Source organism: Papio anubis, chromosome 7 (assembly GCF_008728515.1).
Source record: "Papio anubis isolate 15944 chromosome 7, Panubis1.0, whole genome shotgun sequence".
Taxonomy (NCBI): domain Eukaryota; kingdom Metazoa; phylum Chordata; class Mammalia; order Primates; family Cercopithecidae; genus Papio; species Papio anubis.
The window spans coordinates 70837028-70860659 of NC_044982.1; the positions used below are offsets into that span (position 1 = coordinate 70837028).

Genomic DNA, 23632 nt, shown 5'->3' on the forward strand with positions numbered 1-23632 from the left:
AAAGAAAAAGAGAAAAAAGCTTCTCAGATGAGGTAGTACTTCAAGTATGAAGGAGTATGTCAGGAAGAAAGAGACACCAAGGACATTAGCAACATACAAAGACATGATGTGACGGTGAAAGAGAATGAAAATTTTAAGGAACATTGTAAAATTCTGAGTGATGGCAGCATGGGAGGACAGTAAAAGAAAATAAAGTCTTACTGAGTGGTAGCTTGTAGGCAAGTCGTAAAGGCCTTGTGTGCGTTGTGTAATAATCTAAGGAATTTAAACTTCAGGGAACCAAGTCTGTCCAGTAATCAGGGAAACTCAGGAATTTGAAATGATGTTAATATTCAAACTATTTATTTTACCACCATTGCTATTACACTGGATATTATTCAATATTGTTTCTTTCAAGTCCTTGATTCATGTGTAACAATAACTATAACTTAATCAAGAATCCTTGAAATAAATGTTTTTTTAAAAAATCTCTGGGAAGTATAAACTTGATTATTTCTAAGTGAACTATAATTTATCTTTAATTTTTGTGAACTAGGGACTCTCCTAAGAAATTATCAAATACAACTACAAATGCAATTTTTAAAAAGTAATCCAGTTTAAAGCTATCTTTGAAAACAATTTTGTTTTTGTGTTTATGATTTGAATAAGCATAAAATTATCTATTTGTATCAAGAACCCAATTTTTCATGCTGTGCAAATTGTGTTTTCTATAAATGTTTCTATGTAAAAATTTTAATTATACTCTTATACTTTATTATAAAAGATACTGATTTGATTAGCATTCTCTTCCCAGAAACACATACTAGCCATGAGATTAAATCCTTTTGACTATGAATTACCTGAAAATTTCTAAGAAAGACCATTGAGTGATTTAGAAAACTTTGTTAAAGAGTATGAAAGTAGGAATGATTTGTTCTTATAATTCAGCCTTTTTAAGAAGAATGGCTCAGGATTGCCTAGAGATATGCCCAAATATTGTTCCAAAAGTTTCTTTGAATTATTAATATTGAGTTATTTTCAATGTTTCCATTCAGTGAATTTCTCAACCCTTGGTTTTGAGAACATAATGCTAATTAAGGTGTCTGCTGTTGTTTAATGCTATTCCATTGTAACTGCTAATAATAGCATTTTCCTGCTTTATATAAAAAAATTATATTCAAAATGTTGTGTGTGTTCTCTGATTTCTTTTCTTACAGCTTGCCAGTATTTGCCGTGCTGAAATGTTTTAATTTATAATTTCCTTCCTTTGTACCTTTTAGTTTTCTCTGTTGCTGCTTTTTCTGTGACACGAGCCTTTCATTATAGTCACTCTTCTTTTTTCCTTCCCCACTTCTTTCTTTTCCTTTTTTAAAGCCATGAGAAGCCGATCCATTGGTGAATGTGCTCTGCCATCGGCCTATATACGCAGTGCTAAAAGTGCTCCTGTTCTGATCCATACTTCCAAACCCTTCTTGCCTGATATTGTTCTCACTCCCCTTTCTGATGAGCTTTCAGGTAGTGCCACCTCTGCTAATTTCTGCACCACCTTTTTCACTTTTTAATCCTCTGCTTTCAAATTTTGCTTAATCAAATAAACTCTTTAAAGTTAATTTCTTTGGGGGAGGTGTGGGAAACTGGGAAAATGATTGAGAAATCAACATTTTGAGTTATTTGAACTCTAATGCTGTCCTTGCAGTTCATTCTGGAAGTGCTAAGTTTAGTGCTGTGCCAATGTCCAGTATTTTTGGTTGTAAATGGCCAATTTTTTTTTTTTTTTTTTTTGCTCATGTTTTTTTCTTCCTCTCAGGTGGTTAAAAGAAGTAGTAGTATATATTTATATCATAGATGTCTTGTAAAAGATGACTTAGAAAGATAATCAGCACTGACTTTTAATTTCCCATTGTTTTGACTGACAATATGGTAAATCTTGAATAATTTATTCTGTATTGTCTATAGGAATGGAACTAAGTAAGGGCAATCAGTATTTGGGAAAAGTATATCATCTAAAAGTTGCTTTGGAATAAATCTTTGTATTTATATTACATGTAATCATATATAGAATTCTAAGGACTCACTCATTTTTAAACCATTCTGTGAAGCCCTGACTTCCAAGGAGCTTCAAAACCTGCTTAGCTTTCCGGTTCTGCCTCAAGTCCTTGGTCTCCAGTACTGGGGTGGTCTGCTCTTTCATTAAATTTTAATTAACATGTAATAAAATGCGTAGATCCATAGACTCAGTTGAATGAGTTTTGAAAATTGTACACACCCCTATTAACCATCACCACAAACAAATTATAGAACATTTCCACTACCTCGGAAAGTTTCCCAGTGACCTTTTTGAGTCAGTCACCATGCACTCCTCCCCTCCACACAATTATAACAACTTTTTGCTGTTCATCACCATAGATCAGTTTTGTTTAAAAAAAAAATTTGAGGCATAAATAAAATCATACAATGTGCAAATTGTGCTAACTCAAAGAAACCTACTTGTTTTGTTAACTTTGGAACCATAATATAATTAATTATAATGAAATTGGAGTTGATTTTTCAGTTTAATTGATGACAATAATAGAAAAATTGGCCTCAACCCGAACCTTAATATCCAGTAAGTATTGATGGATGATGAATGGATGTATTTCACACCAGTAAAATTAAGCAACCTGAATATTTTAAGCTACCAGTGCAGAAAATTAGTAAGATTTAAAAATATGTAGATGTGATAATATAAATTTTAATAGATGGTAGGAAATGGCACACAATTTTGTTACATATGATGCTTAGCTACAAATAAAGAATTAGAATATTTTTGTCTCTTTAGTTCTCCATTTAAGCACTGTACCTCCTTATGTGAGTAGCACAGATTTTGGCTGCTTACATCAAAGTATAATCTAGTTACTTAAGATGGCAAACAATGTTTCTGTTCTTAAAACTGAATCAGATACAGCTAAAAGAAACTCTGGGTTTTTTTGTAAACTTCTCTTGGATACATTTTTTGCTCCTAGCTTTTATAAAAGACATACTTAGAACATTTAATGCAAACCGTTCTTGACATGTTTAGAAAAATTAAAATGAGCTTTGGCCACTTCCATTATTATTTTATTCTATTCATTTATTTATATTAAGTACAGAATTTGAATTCTCTTGGCCACTAATTCTTAAAAGTTTGATTGGATTAGACATTCCGCTACTGTCTTAAAAAACTGTCGAAAGATTTATTTTTTTCTCAATATCTTAAAGGATTTACAGAATTTCTCATCTGTAACTTAATGTTTTGGCAAATATTCATGTTAAGTGCTAAAACATTTTTGAATAGCTAAAACAAAGATAAGGTTGTTCCTTTCAAAATATTTTAGATTGGTGCTATACCCAGGATGAGAAGTTCTTATTTCAGAATTCTTGTTTTGCTGTAAATACATAATTCAGAAAGTTTACCTTTTTTATGCTTTTATGATTTAAACATTTATGAACACTGTTTGAAAGGAATTTTCTAAATGGCAGTTTTATTTGTTGTATTCCTTTTCCCCATCTGGGATAATACGCTTTCTATGATAAATTTAGAGATTTAGATGATGTTGAGACATCAGTCACTAAAACAAAACAAACTTTATATCTGATTATCAAAATAATGTTCATTTTAGAAAACATGGATTACATGGAAAAGCATATGAAAAATATACATAATCCTCCAAAACCAGTGATAATTTATTGACGACTTCAGATGCTTTTACTGCCAGTTTTTTATGCTTGTGTACATTTAAAATATAAAAACATAATTACAGTTAGCTTTGAATTAAAAATCATGTTTTCTCTTAGAATTTGAAAGAGGCAAGGAACCTGCCACTTTAAAATAGCAGCAAAATCCCTCCTTTCCTGATAACTGACTTGTGAATGAAGTCAGGACTTTTCAAGCTGATGTAAATTTAGAATACTTTCCAGGAGATGCAAATCGGTGCATAGAGGAAAAGATTAAAGATTCATAGTGCAAATCAACATATTAAAGACCCTTAGAAAACCTGTTAAAAAAACAAAACTGTTGGCCTGGCGTGGTGGCTCACACCTGTAACCAGCATTTTGGGAGGCCAAGGCAGGCGAATCACGAGGTCAAGAGATCAAGACCATCCTGGCTAACGCGGTGAAACCATGTGTTATTGATATCCTGTGCCATTAAGGTTCCAGAGAGAACCAATATGAAAATTAAACAGGATTAATCTTACACCAGTTTACATTGTAGAAATCTAAATTATTGGATTGGTTTTTGCCTCTGCAATTCTTAGAGGCAAATTAAAGGCTTGGAGTTTTCTTCTTCAGGTGTTAGGTGTAGAGCGAAGAAGAGAGGAAGAGATAAGAGAAAATGTAGGGGTTATAAGAATAGAGATTTGTAAAAATAGTACTAAATTAAAAAACAAAAATCACCAAAATCTTAGATCATCAACCAGTCATACTTTTTAATTGCTGATGTTTCTTCCAAGATTTGAGTAAATTTTACTTTAGAATAGTTTAATGTACAGAGAATTAATAAGAAAGTGAACTGTATGAAGGGGAAAAAGTAAACGGTTTTTCATGCTTTTGTAGCTCTCCCTCATGTGAATTAGCATAAACGAACTCATAAAATATTTCCTGAGTGTATCTCTGAAATCAGGAATCGAGGTTTACTTCAAGTACTTCACCAAAAAAAAACCTCAGTGAAACAAATCGTAGACAATCTACTTCTAGCTTACGGTTAGAAGTAGAATTTGTCAGAAAAATATTTTTCGGATACTTTCAGATAACAGGAGAGGTAAAAGGAAAGTCCTTTTAAATCCTTTTTTTTTTTTTTTAAACGTACTAAATCTATGAGAAAGGACCATGAGTTTTTTAAGTGTTAAGTATCCTGATTGGTTCCCAGCCCTTTTTTCCTCCTCCAGTGTTCTTGTTGTAACTGTCTGTACTACCTGCATTGTTGTAAGTATGATGCTATATGATAGAGCTTTATATACAGCTATAGACTAGTGTAGTTGAACAGTTGAGTATTCTTGAAGAGTTAAATTTTTTTTTTTTAATTTGCTCTGTTACTTAGGCTGTAGTGCGGTGGTGCGAACATGACTCACTGCAGCCTTGACTTCCCTGCCTCAGCCTCCCATGTAGCTGGGATTATAGGCACATGCCACCACATCTGGCTAATTTTTTTATTTTTTTATAGAGACAGGGTCGTAACCCAGGGAATTTCTGAACATGAAGTTGCCCAGGCTGGTCTCAAACTCCTGGGCTCAAGCGATCCTCCCCACATTGACCTCCCAAAAGGCTGAGATTACAGGCATGAACCACCACACCCAGCGCTTAAAGAGTTTTTTTTAAGTTCTGGGGACCAGTTTGAGGGCACTATGTCAATGCACTGTTTCTTAACATCAGACTCATCTATAACAGCTTGAAAAATATGTATCAAATTTGATACAATATGTTGGCTTGCACAAACATCTAATATAATTTATTCTGGTGTCTGGGCAAGTTCACTCCTTGGCCTGCCTCTCATTGGCCTTTGATAATCACTTATTTGATAATTACTGTGCTAGATTGTATACGTTTGGTAACCCAGCCTGACAGTCATTTTCTTGATAAATGTTTAAGAGAGAAGCCAGAAATCTGAATCATTATTCTTAAGCAAATTGCTTTTACTGCCAAAAGTAACACTTTAGTGAAAAAAGGGATATAAAAGAATATAAACATGGTAGGCAGCGTTATGTATACTTCCACACATGTTTCTTATTATTTTCTAATCCAGTACTATGAATTTCTCATCCTGAAATTAAGCTTACAGACCCAATTTCTTTCAACCAGTTCCCAAAACTTATTTGTCATTTTTGTTGCTATTGGACTCTGGTCTATCTAGGCTGTAGTATGTAGACTGCTAATGTTGGGGACCGATCTCTTTTTATTAACAAAGCTTTATTATTTGAATTGAGCTCCTTATACTTCTGTTTTGTGGCTATTATCAACCAAAAATAAAATGGTATGTCTCACAGGCCTATCCTTTTCCTAAATTCTGCCCATTATGGAGAATTTTTCATCTCATCAAAAAAGTAGGCCCTTCTTTATACAATCAAGAATTTTTTCCTGTCATCGATGTACAACAGGATATTAATATTTTACAAATTTTTCACTTGTAATCTGCTGATTGTAGCGTAATTCCAATTAGATTTTTTTTTTTAAGAGATAGGTTCTCACTGTGTTGCCCACGCTTGATTGCTGTGGTGCCATCCTAGCTTACTGCAGTCTGGAACTGCTGGGCTCCAGCAGTCCTCCCACCTCAGCCTCCTGGCAAATTAATTTTTTTTTTCCTGGAATAATTTACGTTAATTTTTTTGAGACAGAGTCTTGCTCTGTTGCCTAGGCTGGAATGCAGCGGTGTGGTCTTGGCTTACTGCAACCTCTGCTTCCTGGGCTCAAGCAATTCTTGTGCCTCAGCCTCCTGAGTAACTGGGACTTCAGAAGCCTGCCACCACGCCCAGCTAATTTTTTTAAATTTTTGGTAGAGATGGGGTTTCACCATGTTGGCCAGGCTGATCTTGAACTCTTGACCTTAGGTGATCCGCCCACCTCGGCCTCCCAAAGTGCTGGAATTACAAGTGTGAGCCACTGCGCCCGGCCTACATTAATTTTTAAAAAAGAACATCTCAGGAAAATGTGAAGCTAACTTAAACATGACATTATATAGCATACTCATTAGCAAAATAGTATACTTTTCTTAACATAAAAAATGTATTGGTAGTTTATGTTAAGAATTTTAAAATCAGGAAAACAATATTAGAATAAAAAAGAAGATAGTCGACTGGGCTAAATTTTAGTAGTTTAAATGAAAACTATTGAGCTTGATTTGTTGCTTATAAGTCTTTTCATATGATTACAATAATGTAAAAACTGCTTTGAATTACCTACAAATTGAACATCTAATCTTAAAAAGATAGAATTTTAATAGCCTCTGTTAATAATATTTGAAAATAGATGCTCTATAGTTTTTTTTTTTTTTTTGCTGTGTATAGTTTTTACTTACCTTAAAGTACATTGCCGTTGTTGCCCAAATAGACAAAAACGTAGGTAATTAGCAGAAAAAAACTGAGTTTCAAAATGGCATCAATTTCTATGTAAACTAGTTTAAATGATATTACGAATTCAGGAGCCATAAAAATATTACTGATAGCTAACATTCGTGCTTAATCAGTAAAATAATTTAACTTTAATAAAGGGGATTTTGGCACTTGATTCTATGCATCATTTCAGAAATTATTAAAATTTTCTAGTGATATGGTAGTATTTTAACTGAAGAGGTTTTTTTGTGAGTAACTAACTTGCTTTTTACCAATAAGCAGCTACATTTTTTTTTTAAGGCAAGCTTTTCTTCTACCAGTATTTATTAAGCCCATACTATATGACAGGTCCTCTTTCAAGCAATAGAGATATTGCAATGAACAAAACCAAAATCCTCAAGAAACTTAAATCTAGAGGAAAGGAGTACTTTTTTCTTAACCTTTTATAAGCTGGTAGTATACTTTAATGTACAGCTTTCCTTTCAAACTAACAAAGAAAACTTTTTGAACAAAATATTTCTGGGGAAAACCCGGTTTTTAAATCTAGAAATAATTGACACACTTTAATGCTAAACAGTATTAAGGAAACCCAGAGATAAAACTTGACATTTCTGTAACTTTATAGGCTATACAGGAAGCATTTTCTCAATGTGCAAAAGCAGGTTTTGTAAATCACTTGAAAACATTTTTATTGTTTCACTCATTAAATGGTTTCTAATGCTTTAGATTAACATTTAATTAAAAAGACTATACTTTCAAGCATAATTTCTAAGGTGTGTTACTAGAGGAGTTTCTCTGAACATGTGAGCACTGGAATACGGGAAGAGAGTGTGCAGTGTTCTCTTAGTGTGAAACGGACCTTTGGTGTTGCTTTGCTGCAGCTGCCATTTGCCTTGAGTGATCATTCTTCTCTTCCTCCAGGAGAGTAAGAGAACACAGTTGGTTTCCCTTAAGAAAAAGAAAAGAAAGAGAAAAAACATATAAGATTTTATTTAAAAGCTTTCATTTTTAAGTTAAAATATAAGCAACATAATTAAATTGTTTTGAGGGCATTTTTATTTAAACCTGATGCCACCATTATTTTTAGCAATTCAGTACAAAGTTTTTTTTGTTGTTTCCTTCTGTATAATTTACTAACATTTGTTTTAGTTAGATTTTTATTTCTAACATTCTTAGCTTTATAGAGGTAAATCACTATGCTGCTCTATGGGTTTTTTAAAATTCATTTTATTTATATTGAGATATAACCAAAGCCTGGCTTTATGGTTTCTAAATAATGCAATTAATTTTTACCAAGTTTTATTTAAAAATTAATAAATTATTTCATGAGTAAAAAACATATATGATGTATTATTCAAGAGATTAAGAGTAAAGATTAATTTCTGCCTTACTTTACACCACAGCCCCTCACTTTGTAGCTGTGTAACTTTGGGTAAGTCACTTAAACAGTTTCTTCGTTTATAAAATAGGCGTAGCACCTACTTCATGGGGTTGTTGTGAGGATTAAATGAATGATACGTCAGATGCTTACAAAAACACCTGGCATATGGAAAATACTGTGTATAGTTTAGTTATTATTTAGTCTTTTTCTCAGTAAAGTTCAGCTGTAATGTATTTGTTCAACTAATGTAAGGCTTGTTAGAGTCAATTAAGCTTAATTCAGGTGCCATTTGTATTGACATAATACATCCCTCTTGATCTGAATTTAGCATGAAGTTGATTTCATGTCAGTGTTATTTTCTTCTTTGATTTTATGTAATTAGTATTGTTATGTGCCATGAAAGAACTATATTTAAAGCTTAAGACTTTAAAACATTGTTTAAATTTAAATTCTCCAATACTACAATATTGGTAGAAAAAATCCAGTTACATTTTTTTTTTAAGCTGTTTCCCTCTTAAGCTTGCATAGAAGTTTTAGATACTCATATATGGTAACAAAGTTTTAGGGAAAAAAAAAATAGGCTGAAATACTGGTTAAGTTTTCTAATATACAAGATGTGAGGGCTGAGTTTAGGAAGGAATTCCTAAACACAGAACATCATAATAATCTTTCCTGGCTTCTTTAGAATGGAAAAATTGTGAAATATCAATAAAAGAAATTAAAAATTAAAACTAATATTTTACTTTTTCTGACATTCATATATTTGTTAGCATCATAATGTTTTTATGATTTTAATCTTTTGAAATCTTGATTTTGACCTTTGGTAAAATTAATTCCAAGCTATAAAATTTGTAAGAATTCTTATAGAACAGCTATACAGTCTTTATCCTTTGCTGAGTTCTTTAGAATATTGTGTGGAAAGAAATTTAGAGTGCATGCTGAATATAATCTCTGTCATTGAGGCAGAAGTTCTTATGATCCCTTATGGCAGATGTAAAAAACTGAAATATTTATGTTTGTCAAGATGCACAGATATGAGTTAGTTATCTGCTGTATTAAACACTTAATAAGTATAAGTGCATCAAAGTGAAGTTTGTAAGCAAATGTTTCACTTTTCATTTAGAAAAATTTCTGAATGGAGTGCATGAGGAAGAAAAACAATGTCATTTTTTAAAGTTGCACATTCCCCTCAGTTTAAGGACAAAAAGTTAATTGTTTCAGCTTCAGAAGATACTATATATTTAACCTATGTTGAGAGCCTACTAGTGTATCACCAGGAGTATACTAGAATCTTGGCATAATACAAACCTCTGTTGATCTCAATTTAGTATAAAGTAGGTCCGTTTGGACCTCATACAAACAGGGTGGTATAAATGAAATTGCAGGAGGACTAGCCTTTTTCAGCCATAGTAGCATGGATCCCAAAAATACTTCGAATGACTATCTCCATTTTATAAATGAGGAAACTAGTCTCAAAGTCTAGAGTAAGAATCAACAAATTACTTTGTAATCTTGGACAAGTCACTGCTTTGCCTCTGGATCTAAAGTTTCTCATTTGATTGTTCAGTTATAGTTCTGTTTCATTTAACTTTTCTGCAAGAAGCCTAATAAGTAGCAACAGCTGACTTTTTGACCCTGTCCTTTCTTCATTATATTTTGCTGACTTCTGAAAACAATGTTTTTGTTGTTGTTATTTCTGGGTAACTTACAGACCATGATGGATTCATAGACATTGTATTTTGCTTTCAAAATTCCTGTTGAGAATTTGTATATACCTGAACAGTTAAATGATTATTTCTTCCTGTGATTTTCAATTTCATAAATATTTTTGAGGGTTTACCATAAACTTAACACGAAAGGCAGTGAAAATAATGCGGTGATATGCAACACTAAGCCTGTGTCTCAAACTTTTTTTATTGTAAATTTGATAAAGTAATTTAACCTCTCTAGGCTTCAATTTTCTCATCTGTGAGATAAATTAGATAATCTCTCTGTGAGATAGTTAAATTAGATAAAGAATCATCTATAATTCTTTTTTTTTTTTTTTTTTTGAGATGGAGTTTTGCTCTTGTTGCCCAGGCTGGAGGGCAATGGTGTGATCCAGCTCACCACAACCTCCGCCTCCCAGGTTCAAGCAATTCTCCTGCCTCAGCCTCCTGAGTAGCTGGGATTACAGGCAGGCACCACCATGCCCAGCTAGTTTTGTATTTTTAGTAGAGATGGGGTTTCTCCATGTTGGTCAGGCTGGTCTTGAACTCCCGACCTCAGGTGATCTGCCCACCTCAGCCTCCCAAAGTGCTGGGATTTTGGTGTGAGCCACCATGCCCAGCCTATAATTCTTAAAAGGAGATGTATGAAGCCAGAGATAACAGTTTTTAGAGCTTGATGGTTGTTTAATGGAAAGGGCCAATAACAGGCAGGTAAAGTTTCTTCCTAGCAGATTTAAGTGGTGGTTTTGCCAAAAAACAAAAGAATACAATTGATTTTTTAAAAAATATATTGACTTTATTTGATGTCAGTGAATAAGATTTTAATACTGTTATAAAGTAAAACACCTTGGGAGAAGAGTTTCCTGACAAAGAGAACTTTAAGAAGAGGGTAGGGAGTTTCATTTCTAATATGTAATCAAACAGAGAAGCAAAATTTGAAGAAAAGATGCCTCTTACCTTTTTGGGAAGGAAGCTGGAGGATTTATTAGACCCTATAAGAGTCTACAGTGGGATACTTGGATCGGCTTTCTGTGTTAAGGTGTATTTTTTCTGCGTGGAACTTAAATAAGTAGGAAAAATTTAATGGCATTTGAGTTGCTTGATTTATTGGCACAGCTCTATCTTTATCTGCACTTCCAAATGTTTCATCATCTCACTGTTTCTATGCATGTTAACATTTTAAAATGTGTTTTGGTAGTTTTCTAATTCATTGACACTACATGCTATATTGGCTTGTGCCCATCATTTTTTTAAAAAAACAGATTTGTATTTTGATTTTTTTTCATTGAGCTTACAAAAACTCAGATTTTTTTTTAATTTTAAAGCATATGCTTTAGGGTATTATTGAAATTAATAATTATTTTTTATATTCATCTAGTTCTTCTCTACATAATTTTTTTTTCTTTTACAGATATTGATGATGCTCAAATACTTCCCCGCTCAACTAGAGTCAGACATTTTTCACAAAGTGAAGAAACTGGAAATGAAGTTTTTGGTGCTTTGAATGAGGAGCAGCCATTGCCTCGAAGTAGCAGCACTTCTGACATCTTGGAACCATTCACTGTTGAACGAGCCAAAGGTGCAGTTCCTGTCATTGACAGTTCATCCCGTCATGCACCAAGCTTGCAGAGTTCCACAGAGGCTTCTTCAATAACTAGATCCACTGAAAGCCACATCACTGATACTCATAGTAGAGAGTCTTCTCTGGAAGTTGGTGATAGCATATATGACCATCTTTGTCATTTAATAGGTCCAGTAGAACTTGCAGATTCAGCTTTTGAACAAATCCAGTACATTGACCTTGAAGGAGATGATGATCTTCTTTCCACCCTGAAAGAATATTTTAAGGAAAACCAGGAAAATCATAGTAAAAATGAGATAGGTAAAGACCCAGCCTCTCAGGAAGTGACTATTGCAGTAAATAGGGGTGAAAGGTTATCCTTAGATAAATTAGAATGCACAGATCAGGAAATTGAATCAGAAAATATCACCTCTTTTGTTGGGACTCCTGAAAACCTACAGTTTCAGAAAGAACCAAACTCAGCTGTCTTCATGAGTAATATCGCACCTAACCAGTCAGGCAGTTTTATTAGAACACAAATTTCTGAAAAATCTAAGCAACCAAACAGTGATAAACAGCCATCAGAGCCTAGTTCAGATAGCCCTTGTGATAAAGAAAAAAGGAAACATCTGTACAGACAAGCAGCTACAGAATTAGATGCTTGTGTTGATGTAACACTAGTTGAAAAGCTTAAGAGTGTGCAAATTAATGAAAAAATCACTGTCCCACATGTTATGCGTGCCAAGAAAGCAACACTAAAAGCACCTGTTAACCGCAGAATGCCTCATGTTACAAGTACTAGCAAACTTTCTCCAACTAAAAGGAGCTTGTCTGAAACAGTAACTCATAGAGCCAAAATCATGAAAATTGCTACTAAAAAACGAAATAGTGTTCATGTTACTTTTAGGCCATCCACTGAGTCCGTTCAGTTTTATAATCCTCTGGAAAACAAAGAGGCTCCATGGAAGATGAGACTGCGGAAGCTCGGTGGCTTTAGTAGTGGTAGCAGCAATAGCACCAGCAACACCCATACCAGCTCAAATAGTGCTACGGAGCTAGTAAAACCTGGTGTGTACAGACCTCTAGATACACTTGGTACTGCATCAGTAAGTAGTAAAACAGTGAAGGAATCCACAGAGATTCCCACCACCATATTACAAAAAGAAGGAATTGCAAGTAGTCAGTTAGGTAGTCGTAGTACTCTTAGGTCATCAAGTCACGAGGCAGGACTACAGCAGGGCTCCCTGGGTGGCGTTTATAAAACTGTTGTACATGCTCTTTCGAAGCCGAAGGCAAATGTTTCCCCACAGAGGCAGAACAGAATGCCACCAGAGGCTCCACTGAGGGATCTGTACAGTCATGTAATGGGCTATTTTGGAAGGAAAGCTGCAGGTGAGCACTAACAGTGTGCAGAGCGCAAAAGGAGAAAGACAGCACCAGTTTGGCTTAATGCAACTGAAGCAAGCTATAAGCAATCAAAAAGCTTTGGGATGGTCACTGCTTTCTCTCTGTTTGGTTATGCATGCGCCTTTTCCCAGCTGTATTTTTCCCAGCATAGAATGTTTATTTAAATTACTAATTTCCCTTATAAGGCATTTAGTTAAACCTCTTTGCTGCTGAACAACATAGGAAAGTGGATATATAGGAAAATTTCAATGACCTATCAAAGACTACCTAAATCAAGTATTTTTCTGAGTGTGTACCACAAGTGTGGAAATTAAGTTTACCAAGGAGTTATTATGCTTTCTTCCCCACCCCACTATAGTTTAAAAGGGCACCAGATACTTCTAATTGAATTCATTTATTTTTACTGCTGATCTATTTGGTTTTGTATTTTTTCTTGATAGAAAATATTTTGACAACTAACATAATAGAAATCAAGGTCCTACAGCCAGCACCAACATTAGTAACTATCAGTGATGAGGAAATTATTTCTTAAATCTCAAAGTGAATTTAATCACTTTTCATTTAAGCCATTTCCAAACATGCTGTAGGCTCTTAGTTTTGCATTCATTTATATAGAATGCAAGTTGTGTCCTTGAAACACTTTCATTACTTTCTTTTTTTCTGGGATTTTAAATGTACATAAAGGTTTCACAATAGCCAATCGTGATTTAAATATGGAACCTCTATGGACAGATAACAGAAAGCAAGATTATAGTAACGTTTTCTCTATCTTGAGTCAAAGTTAAAATAACTTTACGTATATAGACTATTAACTTTCAGCAGTAAGGTTGGTTTTGATTTTATTTGTTTTAACATGGTTTTGTTAGCATGATTAACAACGCTGTATAATGCATCTTGCATTGAGCCATTAATGCCACCTGAGGGCAGTATTTGACAGCTTAGCAAAGCCTGGCCAGTCATATAAAGATAATGGTATTTCACAGTGAGCTTCTGACCAGTGTATTTTCTTAATCTGAAATACTTTGTAGTTTATTAGGAATATAAACAGTGCTCATTTTCCTTTCATTGCAGAGAAATCAACTTTTCAATAGCATAGTAGTGACATAGATACCATATTATTTTCTGTAAGTTAGTTTCCCAAGTCTAAAACTTTCTTGTTAATATAAGTGGTAAAAATACTAATAATGTAGAGATTAAAAAAAATCAAAATAACTATTTTGGATTTTTTTTGTAAGAAAAACCTTTGTGAAAGTCAACTTTGTATTCTTAAAGCACTAAAATTAGATTTTATAATGGATAGAAACAGCAGTATATCAAAACCATAGAATTTGTATTTATAAATACTCAAATGCATTTGTATCCCACTGAGTTTTGCATAGATTCAAAGGATATATTCCCTGAAAACATTCTTTGGGGGAAATAGGAAATTATAAATTGTTAAGGCTCTAAATAGAAACATTGAGTCAGGAAAAAAGATAAATATACCAGTTTCTTTATAGGCAATATTAACCTAACTTCAGCTAGTGCTTATCTATAAGCTTTCTTGCTGTTTAAAGTTATACTGAAGATTGACTAACATCTGCTTAGATAAATAAAGTAAATATCAATTTACTAATTCTTAAAATTAAATCTAAAAGAAGGGAAATTATTCATAAATGCATGTTTGGCAAATAATTGGCAAAGATACTTTGTTTTGGGTTGTTGTTTGTTTCAAAGTTAGAAAATGCAGTTAAGTTTTTCCTCACTATATATAGTTATTTATTTATTTTTAGTCAATAAAGAGGACATGAGCCAAAAACTGCCTCCTCTTAATAGTGATATTGGCAGCAGCAGTGCTAATGTTCCTGATCTGATGGATGAGTTTATAGCAGAAAGACTTCGAAGTGGTAATACCTCGGTAAGTTTTATTTTATATATTTCCTCAAAATATAACCCTTTTTATGAATTAAGATTTTTGAGTTACATTTTTATAATATTTTTTATCTAAAGACATAAAACAAACAGCCTCATAATTTTCACCAGGGTGAAAGATCAGACAAGTACCTGTGCACAAGTACACAGGTATAAGCAGCTACCTTCCTAGTCTCCCCTTTTTTCGTCTTTGCTCATAGGCTGGTGCCAGCTGCCAGCCCTCAATGGGAAAGATAGCAATGGAGGCCTTCTGTCCCAGCTCCCATAGTTACATAAATAAATAAATATAATTTAATATATAAAATAAAAATACATATATAATTTTTATTTTTGTCTGAAGATCTGTTTGTGAACAAGCTCCCATTAGTTTTGCTAGCATAAATATTGCTTAACCATTTTAGATAACTTTGGAAGAGACTTAAAAGTTATCTTTATCTGGAATGTTAGGATTATGGCAACATGAAAGCAGAGACTCTTTTATCTCTAATAATGCTTAATTGTTAGGGAAGGGTAAATACACGTGGAATTGCTTTCCTTTTGAGACGGAATCTCGCTTTGTCCCCCAGGGTGGAGTGCAGTGCTCACTGCAGCCTCCGTCTCCTGGGTTCCAGCAATTCTCCTGCCTCAGCCCCCCGAGTAGCTAGGATTACAGGCGCACGCCACCATGCCTGGCTAATTTTTCTATTTTTAGTAAAGACAGGGTTTCACCATGTTGGCCAGGCTGGTCTCGAACTCCTTACCGCAGGTGATCTGCCCACCTCAGCCTCCCAAAGTGCTGGGATTACTGGAGTGAACCACTGTACCGGACCTGGAATTCGTTTTTTTAAATTGTCATATTTCTTTGGGTTTGACCTCTCTGTAACTCCATTATATAGCCCCTCCTTTTTTTTCTTTTTAGGCTTACTTTTTTTCCCTTGAGTGGATAAAAATCATTGAATGACATATTTGCTGTCATTCTTTCCACTCTCCCACTGTCTTTTTTGTTTGCTGCTTTTTTCCCACTTAAATTCTCTTTCTGCTGTTTTAATTTATATTCACTGCATGGATCCTACCGAGGCTTAAGAGTCACAGACCCAGCGTCATATGATATTTCGGTCTTTAGGCAGGCCAACAATAAGTCAGGCTCTAGCTCCATTCAGTTACATAGATTATTTGGTGAGTGTGTTCTCCACTCCTACTTCAGCCTCTAAATCTCAGCATGTATTATGATGGTTTGGAAATTAAAAGTTTCAGATGCTTGAAGAGAATAAAAACTTTTTTTTAATAGTAAAATATTTCTTGAATTTTTAGACTATGACAAGAAGAGGAAGTAGTCCAGGCAGCCTTGAAATTCCCAAAGACCTCCCTGATATTCTAAACAAGCAGAACCAGATGCGCCCTGTTGATGACCCGGGTGTGCCCTCAGAATGGACTTCTCCTGCCAGTGCAGGGAGCAGTGATCTTATCAGCTCAGATAGTCATTCGGATTCTTTCAGCGCTTTCCAATATGATGGCCGAAAATTTGACAGCAAGTATCTTTTCTATTTGGATACTATGTTTTATGTTGATTGTCTTCTATTCAAGACTGACTTACGGATTATGTAGCCATCACCTTCCTCTCCAATGTTACCTAGGCAGTGGCTCCCACATTAGAAAAAAAAAAAAAATTAGAGATAGGGTCTCGCTATGTTGTGTGGGCTAGTCTTGAACTCCTGGCCTGAAGCAGTACTCCTGCCTCAGCCTTCTGAGTAGCTGGGATTACAGGTGCAAGGTGTCATTCCTGGCCCCACTTATTTTTATTTCAATTTTCAGTGAAATTTCAAAGGAAGTTTTAGGGAATCACCTTAAGTCGAAGCTACTACTTTATTTTGCCAAATTAAGAGCATTAAAAATATATATATATGATCCGTTCTTAAAAGAAATGACATTTTTAAGACCAAAACTGTAGAAAGGAAAATAATTTAGGTTGGACCTGTTACTAAAAACACAGTCATGATTATGAGTTACCACTGTTTCACACACTCATATTTGAGAACCAAATATTTGAATTATGTTCAATGCTACAGTACCCAGAACTTCCCTTGAATAATTGTTCCGTGTTACAGTAACATCAGTGATATTATTTGGTGCTGTATTGTTACCACTTAGTTATGCAGCTATAATTCTATATTGCACTTGGCAGTCAGTGAAGGGCACCAAATTCTTAAAAAAGAAGTCAAAACCTTGGGAACTAAGTTTGTGAAGAACTGGGAGATGCGTTGGAGAATTACGTTTCCTCCCTTCATGGCTTGTACACTATTCTGATCTAATTATAATCTTCAGAGTATTAAGATTATTTACACTTGTCTGAGTGATATGTAAACAGAATAGATGTACAGGGAATGTTTATGTTTGATCATTTTGCTGATTTAGCTCTCTTGTAAATATTTTTACTTTGTAATTGGGACTCATATAATAACATTTCTTCTTCCTGTAGATTTTGGCTTTGGAGCTGACACTGGGGTTACGTCCTCTGCTGATGTGGATTCAGGTTCTGGCCATCACCAGAGTGCTGAAGAGCAGGAAGTGGCTAGTCTAACTACTCTTCATATAGATTCTGAAACAAGCAGTCTTAATCAGCAAGCTTTCTCTGCTGAAGTTGCAACTATTACTGGTAAAGTTATTCATGGGAATGTGTTTCTTAATGTATTTTTTAAACCTCTGAAGAATTTCATTAAAATTTTGAGAGATTTTAAGTATTACTTATTACTATTTAAGTATTAGTTTTTTTTAATTCATCTTTATGTAACAATGAAGGGGAGAAAAGACATTAGTTTCTTGACCTGAGGTCCACTGGGTTAAACTTCAGAGGACTCTGTGAACTCGTAGTATCTTATGCAATATTTTGTATATATATGCACAACATTTTCTGCAGGATTAAAAAAAAATTTTGATGGAAACATAATAGATGTATATGTATATGGAGTACATGAGATAGTTGGAGTGATTTTTAAAATAAATAAAGTTTAAAGTACTGGACTCTACCTTTGTCATTCAGAGTTAACCTAGATTTTTATGATTTCTTCAGCAAAGTATTTATTATAGAAAATATAAAACACACTGCTTAATAGAAGGCCTGTTTGTCAATGTACTAATATTCTGTGTTTAGATAGTAATTTGTGCTTTTTGGAAACTTTTTACATGTGATCAAACCCAACCATAATGTGATAAGTGGGGTCTTAAATCCAATCATGTAAAATGCAGTCACATTATTGCAATGTTAGTGAAGTGATTAAAGTGAGCCTCAGCAGCTAATAGCCCATAGTTCTTGGGGGTTCCACTCTATAATCCAGCCTCACTGTGGTTCCAGCTACAGTTTTCCCCTTGATGAGTGGTTATGCACTCCAGCTTAATTATCCATGGATGGTTTTGCATCTTGTGGTTGGCTGGAACTTGCAAGACTGGAGCAGTGATTTCTGCATCTCTAAACTAGTCAAGCATATTTCCTCACGCAACCCAGACAGAGGAAATTTGAGCCAGGGGAATTCTAAAAGTTAGAAACCCATTCTCTGTTTTCATATCCTGCCTCCTTTTTTCCCAGATGATAAGAACTTTAGCAGCGCCATTGCAGAATGGGGCCCTCGTGGAGGATGGGAACCAGCTGGGTTAGAGCTACAGTTCCATCATCACAGGATTTAAATTACTCAAAGTGGAATACTAGAGAAAATTCTTATTTTATAATGAATACCTCTTACTTTAGTTGTTCTTAAATGTAAATGAAAAGATACTTAATATTGATAGTAACCAGGGAATGCAAATAAAAACCACAACGAGATCCTACTACATATACTGAAATTGTTCAAGTTAAAAACACTGACAATCCAAAGTGTTAAAATGAGTGTGGAGCAACTAGAATCACATACATTGCTAGTGAGAATGTAAAATGATCAAGTCACTCTGGGAAAATATGGCAGTAACTTTTAAAGGTAAACATACATTTATTATGTGACCATTTTTAGATATGTATTTTTCTTGGACAGTTGTACACAAAAGTTCATGGCAGATTTATTCACAGTATTTAAGAATTGAAACCAAACCAAATGTCCATCAGTTGGTGAGTGGATACATTGCAGTATATTCATTCATTGAATATTCACTGAAATAATATGCAGTAATAAAAAAAGAATTAAATATTAATATATGCAAAAACATAGGTGAATCTTGGAAATGTGCTAAATGAAAGAAGTCAAATACAAAAGACTCCATAATTATACTTTATTATTCTATGTGTATAACATTCTAAAATAGAAAGAACTGTAGTGAAAACGTAAATCACCGCTTACTTGGAAAGGATAGGTGTCAGTTGAGGGGATTGACTACAGATGGGCATAAGAAAACTTTTTCTGGTGATGGAACTATTTTATATTTTGATTGTGATGTTGGTTACAAGACCATGTACAGTTGCCATTTTCATATAACTGTATACTTAAAAGTGGATGTGTTTAAAAAAATAAATGTAGGCTTTATGTTCTATAACACAAATTTTAATACTATCAAAACTTTAAGCTATTAATCAGACTGTTGTGTTTTCAAAAGATTTCCATATATAAAAGAAAAAGACATTTTTTATTTCTTAATTGTCTGTAGTTATCAAAAATAAAGTTCCAAACAAAAGTTCCAAAAAATAAAATGATATATATGGAGAACTCATTTTAAGTCTTTTGCTTTTATGTTTTTTGGATAATTTAACTTCTAAGAATTTTTAATATTTATGTAACCTATATTTACTCTATGTAGTGACTATTTTCAGGTCTCTACTGGGAAGTTTTATGAGGCATTCTAATCTTAATCAGTACTATTAGTAATAGTGCAGAGGTGTTGTTTAAGAAACTAAAGCAGTTGTATTCATTTCTGTTTAAAAGACACAAAATTCAGCAAAGATAAAACTCCATATACACAATATATAAATGATTCAGTACAGTATTTTCCAAGGGTGAAGTTTGCATACATTTTACTAACACAGTAGTACTTTATGAAAGGGATGTTAGTACTCCTGAAATCATCTATTTTCCTATAATATAAAAGTTTTCAGAAATTACGAAAGAAATCTAGTATAGGACACAAGAATGAAAATTAAATAACCTCTTTTTAGGTCATGAATATCTTTATAGGAATAGTTTTATTGCTTTAAAAAAAAACCATTTAAGAGGAAAAAGCCTCTTAAGTAAGTGAGCCATTATAGAGTTTTAAAAATAAAATAGGCTGGGCGTGGTGGCTCACGCCTGTAATCCCAGCACTTTGGAAGGCTGAGGCAGGCAGATCACGAGGTCGGGAGCTCGAGACCATCCTGGCTAACATGATGAAACCCTGTCTCTACTAAAAATACAAAAAATTAGCCGGGCATGGTGGCGGGTGCCTGTAGTCCCAGCTACTCGGAAGGCTGAGGCAGAAGAATGGCATGAACCAGGAGGCGGAGCTTGCAGTGAGCCGAGATTACACCACTGCACTCCATCCTGGGGGACAGAGCGAGACTCCGTCTCAAACAAAAACAAAAGCAAAAAAAAATAGAAAAGTAAATTAATAAAATTAAAGGCAATAGTGATTCTGTGGTGATTCTCTGATAGCTAATATAAAATTATTTAAAATCTTAGTTCTTGGCCTGGTGTGGTGGCTCACACCTGTAATCCCAGTACTTTGGGAGGCCAGGGTGGGTGAATCACCTCAGGTCAGGAGTTCGAGACCAGCCTGGCCAACACAGTGAAATCCCATCTCTACTAAAAATACAAAAAATTAGCCAGGCATGGTGGTGGACGCCTGTAATCCCAGCTACTTGGGAGGCTGAGGCAGGAGAATTGCTTGAACCCAGGAGGTGGAAGATGCAGTGAGGCGAGATCATGCCACTGCACTCCAGCCTGGGCAACAGAGTGAGACTCCGTCTCCAAAAAAAATAATAATAATAAAATAAAATCTTAGTTCTTAAAAATGAATTCTATTTTTATGGATCAAAACAATACATGGAGATAAAGAGGTTTATATTTCAAAGCATTTGACCAAAGGCTGATGTCTCTTTGGCATGTACTTAAAAGTTTTTGGTAAACATTAAGGTTATAATTTTCATTATGTGTATGTGTTTGTCCTAAGATATAGAATACTTAAGTTTCTGTAACTGTCCTTTAACAAATGATTTTTCTGCCGTATGAATTTACTCCAAATCTCAAATAAAGGAAAGGAAACTTTCTACCTGCTATGTATCATAATTGAGCCTAGATAGAATCATATGATTACTCATTTGATATATGATTATCATATGATTATATGATTATTGTGATAACACCTGATAACATAATCCAGTTCTATATGTACTTTTTTAGGCACTTACTGTGCTACTTAAAAAAACACCTATATGATATGTGGAATTGCACTTTTATAGAATTAATATAAATACAGATCATCCTTGACTTACCATGATTAACAACTTACAATTTTTCAACTTTACAGTGGTGTGAAAGCAATTCTTATTCAGTAGAAGCCATACTTCAAGTACTCATACAACCATTGTTTTTCGCTTTCAGTACAGTAGTCAGTAAATTACATGAGATAATCAATACTTTATTACAAAACAGGCTTTGCGTTAGATGATTTTGCCCAACTGTAAGCTAATTTAAGTGTTCTGAGCTTGTTTAGGGTAGGCTAGGCTAAGCTATGATGTTCAGTTGATTAGGTGTATTAGGTGCAATTTTGACTTACGATATTTTCAATTTACAATGAGTTTATTGGGGTGTAACCCCATCATAAATCAGGGAGCATCTATATGTATTTAATTTATATTGATTTTTTGCTTTACTATGTAGAAAGAGGTAATGAGGGCAGAGGTTTACAGTTACTGAGTTCAAAATATTGATATTTTTCTGCTACAAGAAGCTTAAAATAAAAAGACCTACTGTTTTAACAACTTGCTTGGTACTAGCAGCACTATATTATAACCACCACAAGTTGTTCTATATAGCAGTAATTTGTGCTGTACTTTATTTAAGTTAACAAAAGTACCTGCTGTGTACCAGGTACTATACCAGGCACTAGCACTACTACAGTATATAACAGAATTCCTGTTCTTACAAAGTTTATACTCTACTGGGGAATATTTAAAATTGAACGGGCAGTTTCAAGTCAGTGTAATGAGTGGTGTAATAGAGAGGTGCAAGGTTCAGTGAGAGCATCTAGCAGAGACTCTGTAATCATACTTGGCAGGATCAGGAGTAGGCTTCGAAAAGAAGATTAGGGCTCCATGCAAAGGAAAAAGCCAGAGGTATGATGTAATAATACTCTAATAAATACAAGTAGTTTACTTTCCATAATTGGGCATAAAAGTTCTAGGTGGGTTGTGGAGAAGAAAGAAAGTTACAGAGAGACTTGAGAACCATACTAGGAAGTTGGGGCTTATGCTGAGGCCAGTGAGGGGCCACTAAAGGATTTTAAATGAGGAAGTGACAGGATCAAACTAGATTTTTAGATCTTTTTGCTGCCTTATGGAGAATGGATTGGGAGGGGGAAATCGGGATGTGGGAGAGACTGAAGGACCACTGTAAACCAAGGATTGATAGTCACATATAGAGCAGCAGTGAGCAAGTGCCTCAGTTCTTAAATTGCTCCAACTCTGAATTAAGTGAAATAGAATGACAGTGGGTACTAGAGTTTCTATAGCTGGGCCAGAAATGAGAGTAGATATTCTTACTTTCACTAATGGCTCCTGTCATTTGGTACATCCAGTCTTGATTCTATACTATCAATAGTCCCATGGTAGACATGAGGCAAGACTCCTAGATATAAAAGCTTGTACAATATTATGATTTTCATGACCTCCAGTTGTAAAGCCAGTTTATAACTGATTTTATCTTTCGGTGTTTAAAATTTGTTTTATTTAGGGTGTTAAACATTACATCTTAGGTAGGATATTGAATACTCTTTACGGTAATTTTATGAAATTATATTTACAGGTTCAGAAAGTGCTTCCCCAGTCCATTCACCTCTGGGCTCCAGGTCACAGACGCCTTCCCCTTCTACGTTGAATATAGATCACATGGAACAGAAGGATCTGCAGCTCGATGAGAAGCTCCACCACTCTGTTCTTCAGACACCAGATGATCTAGGCAATATTTCAAAATTAGATATTTACCTTTTTTCTTTTAGGGCATCAGTGTCAGGAGATCATAAATAAGGCATCTTATATTTGATTATATATGATTATTGTAAATATTTTGGACTTTTCTAAGTCCTTTGGAAATTTGTTAATATAACTTTTTCTTGTTCTTAAAGATATTTGTTGTCTGAGTTTTACTCATTTTATTATAGTTGATTAGAGTCCTCAACTTAGTTATTGCATTATTTTCAAGTACTGTATTATCATTTATTGATATTGGTAGTGTTTCCTAAAACAGGAAATACATAATTTGGCATCCTTATTCTTAGTTTTATACCTAAAGAACCTAGTAACCCATAGGAGAACATAGTAACATTATCACTTGTTAGTCAAGCTTTCAGTGAAACAATTTTTTAAACCATTTTTTTATTTTGATTCAGCAAATTTATCAACTAAATTTAATTTAAAAGTAGAGGTCCAGATGAATATTTTCAAGTAAATGTTAAAAAGTGACTTGGGAAACCTAAG

At 34.1% G+C, this 23632-nt stretch overlaps 1 protein-coding gene and 1 pseudogene across 15 annotated transcripts in view; both read left to right on the top strand.

Moving 5' to 3' along the window:
- RALGAPA1 (Ral GTPase activating protein catalytic alpha subunit 1) overlaps positions 1–23632 on the top strand; it is a 276848-nt gene that overhangs the window by 109323 nt on the left and 143893 nt on the right. For 4 of the 15 annotated variants that reach the window (XM_021941133.2, XM_021941130.2, XM_021941131.2 and 1 more), the window contains exons 17-22: positions 1354–1494; positions 11542–13083; positions 14871–14995; positions 16300–16516; positions 17465–17641; positions 22962–23114. In XM_021941133.2, coding sequence (XP_021796825.1) covers positions 1354–1494; positions 11542–13083; positions 14871–14995; positions 16300–16516; positions 17465–17641; positions 22962–23114 — 2355 coding nt within the window. The remainder of the gene's footprint in view (positions 1–1353; positions 1495–11541; positions 13084–14870; positions 14996–16299; positions 16517–17464; positions 17642–22961; positions 23115–23632) is intronic. The other 11 variants (XM_031668178.1, XM_021941138.2, XM_021941139.2 and 8 more) reach the window with 3 other exon arrangements.
- LOC116276294 lies at positions 7784–7984 on the top strand (annotated as a pseudogene).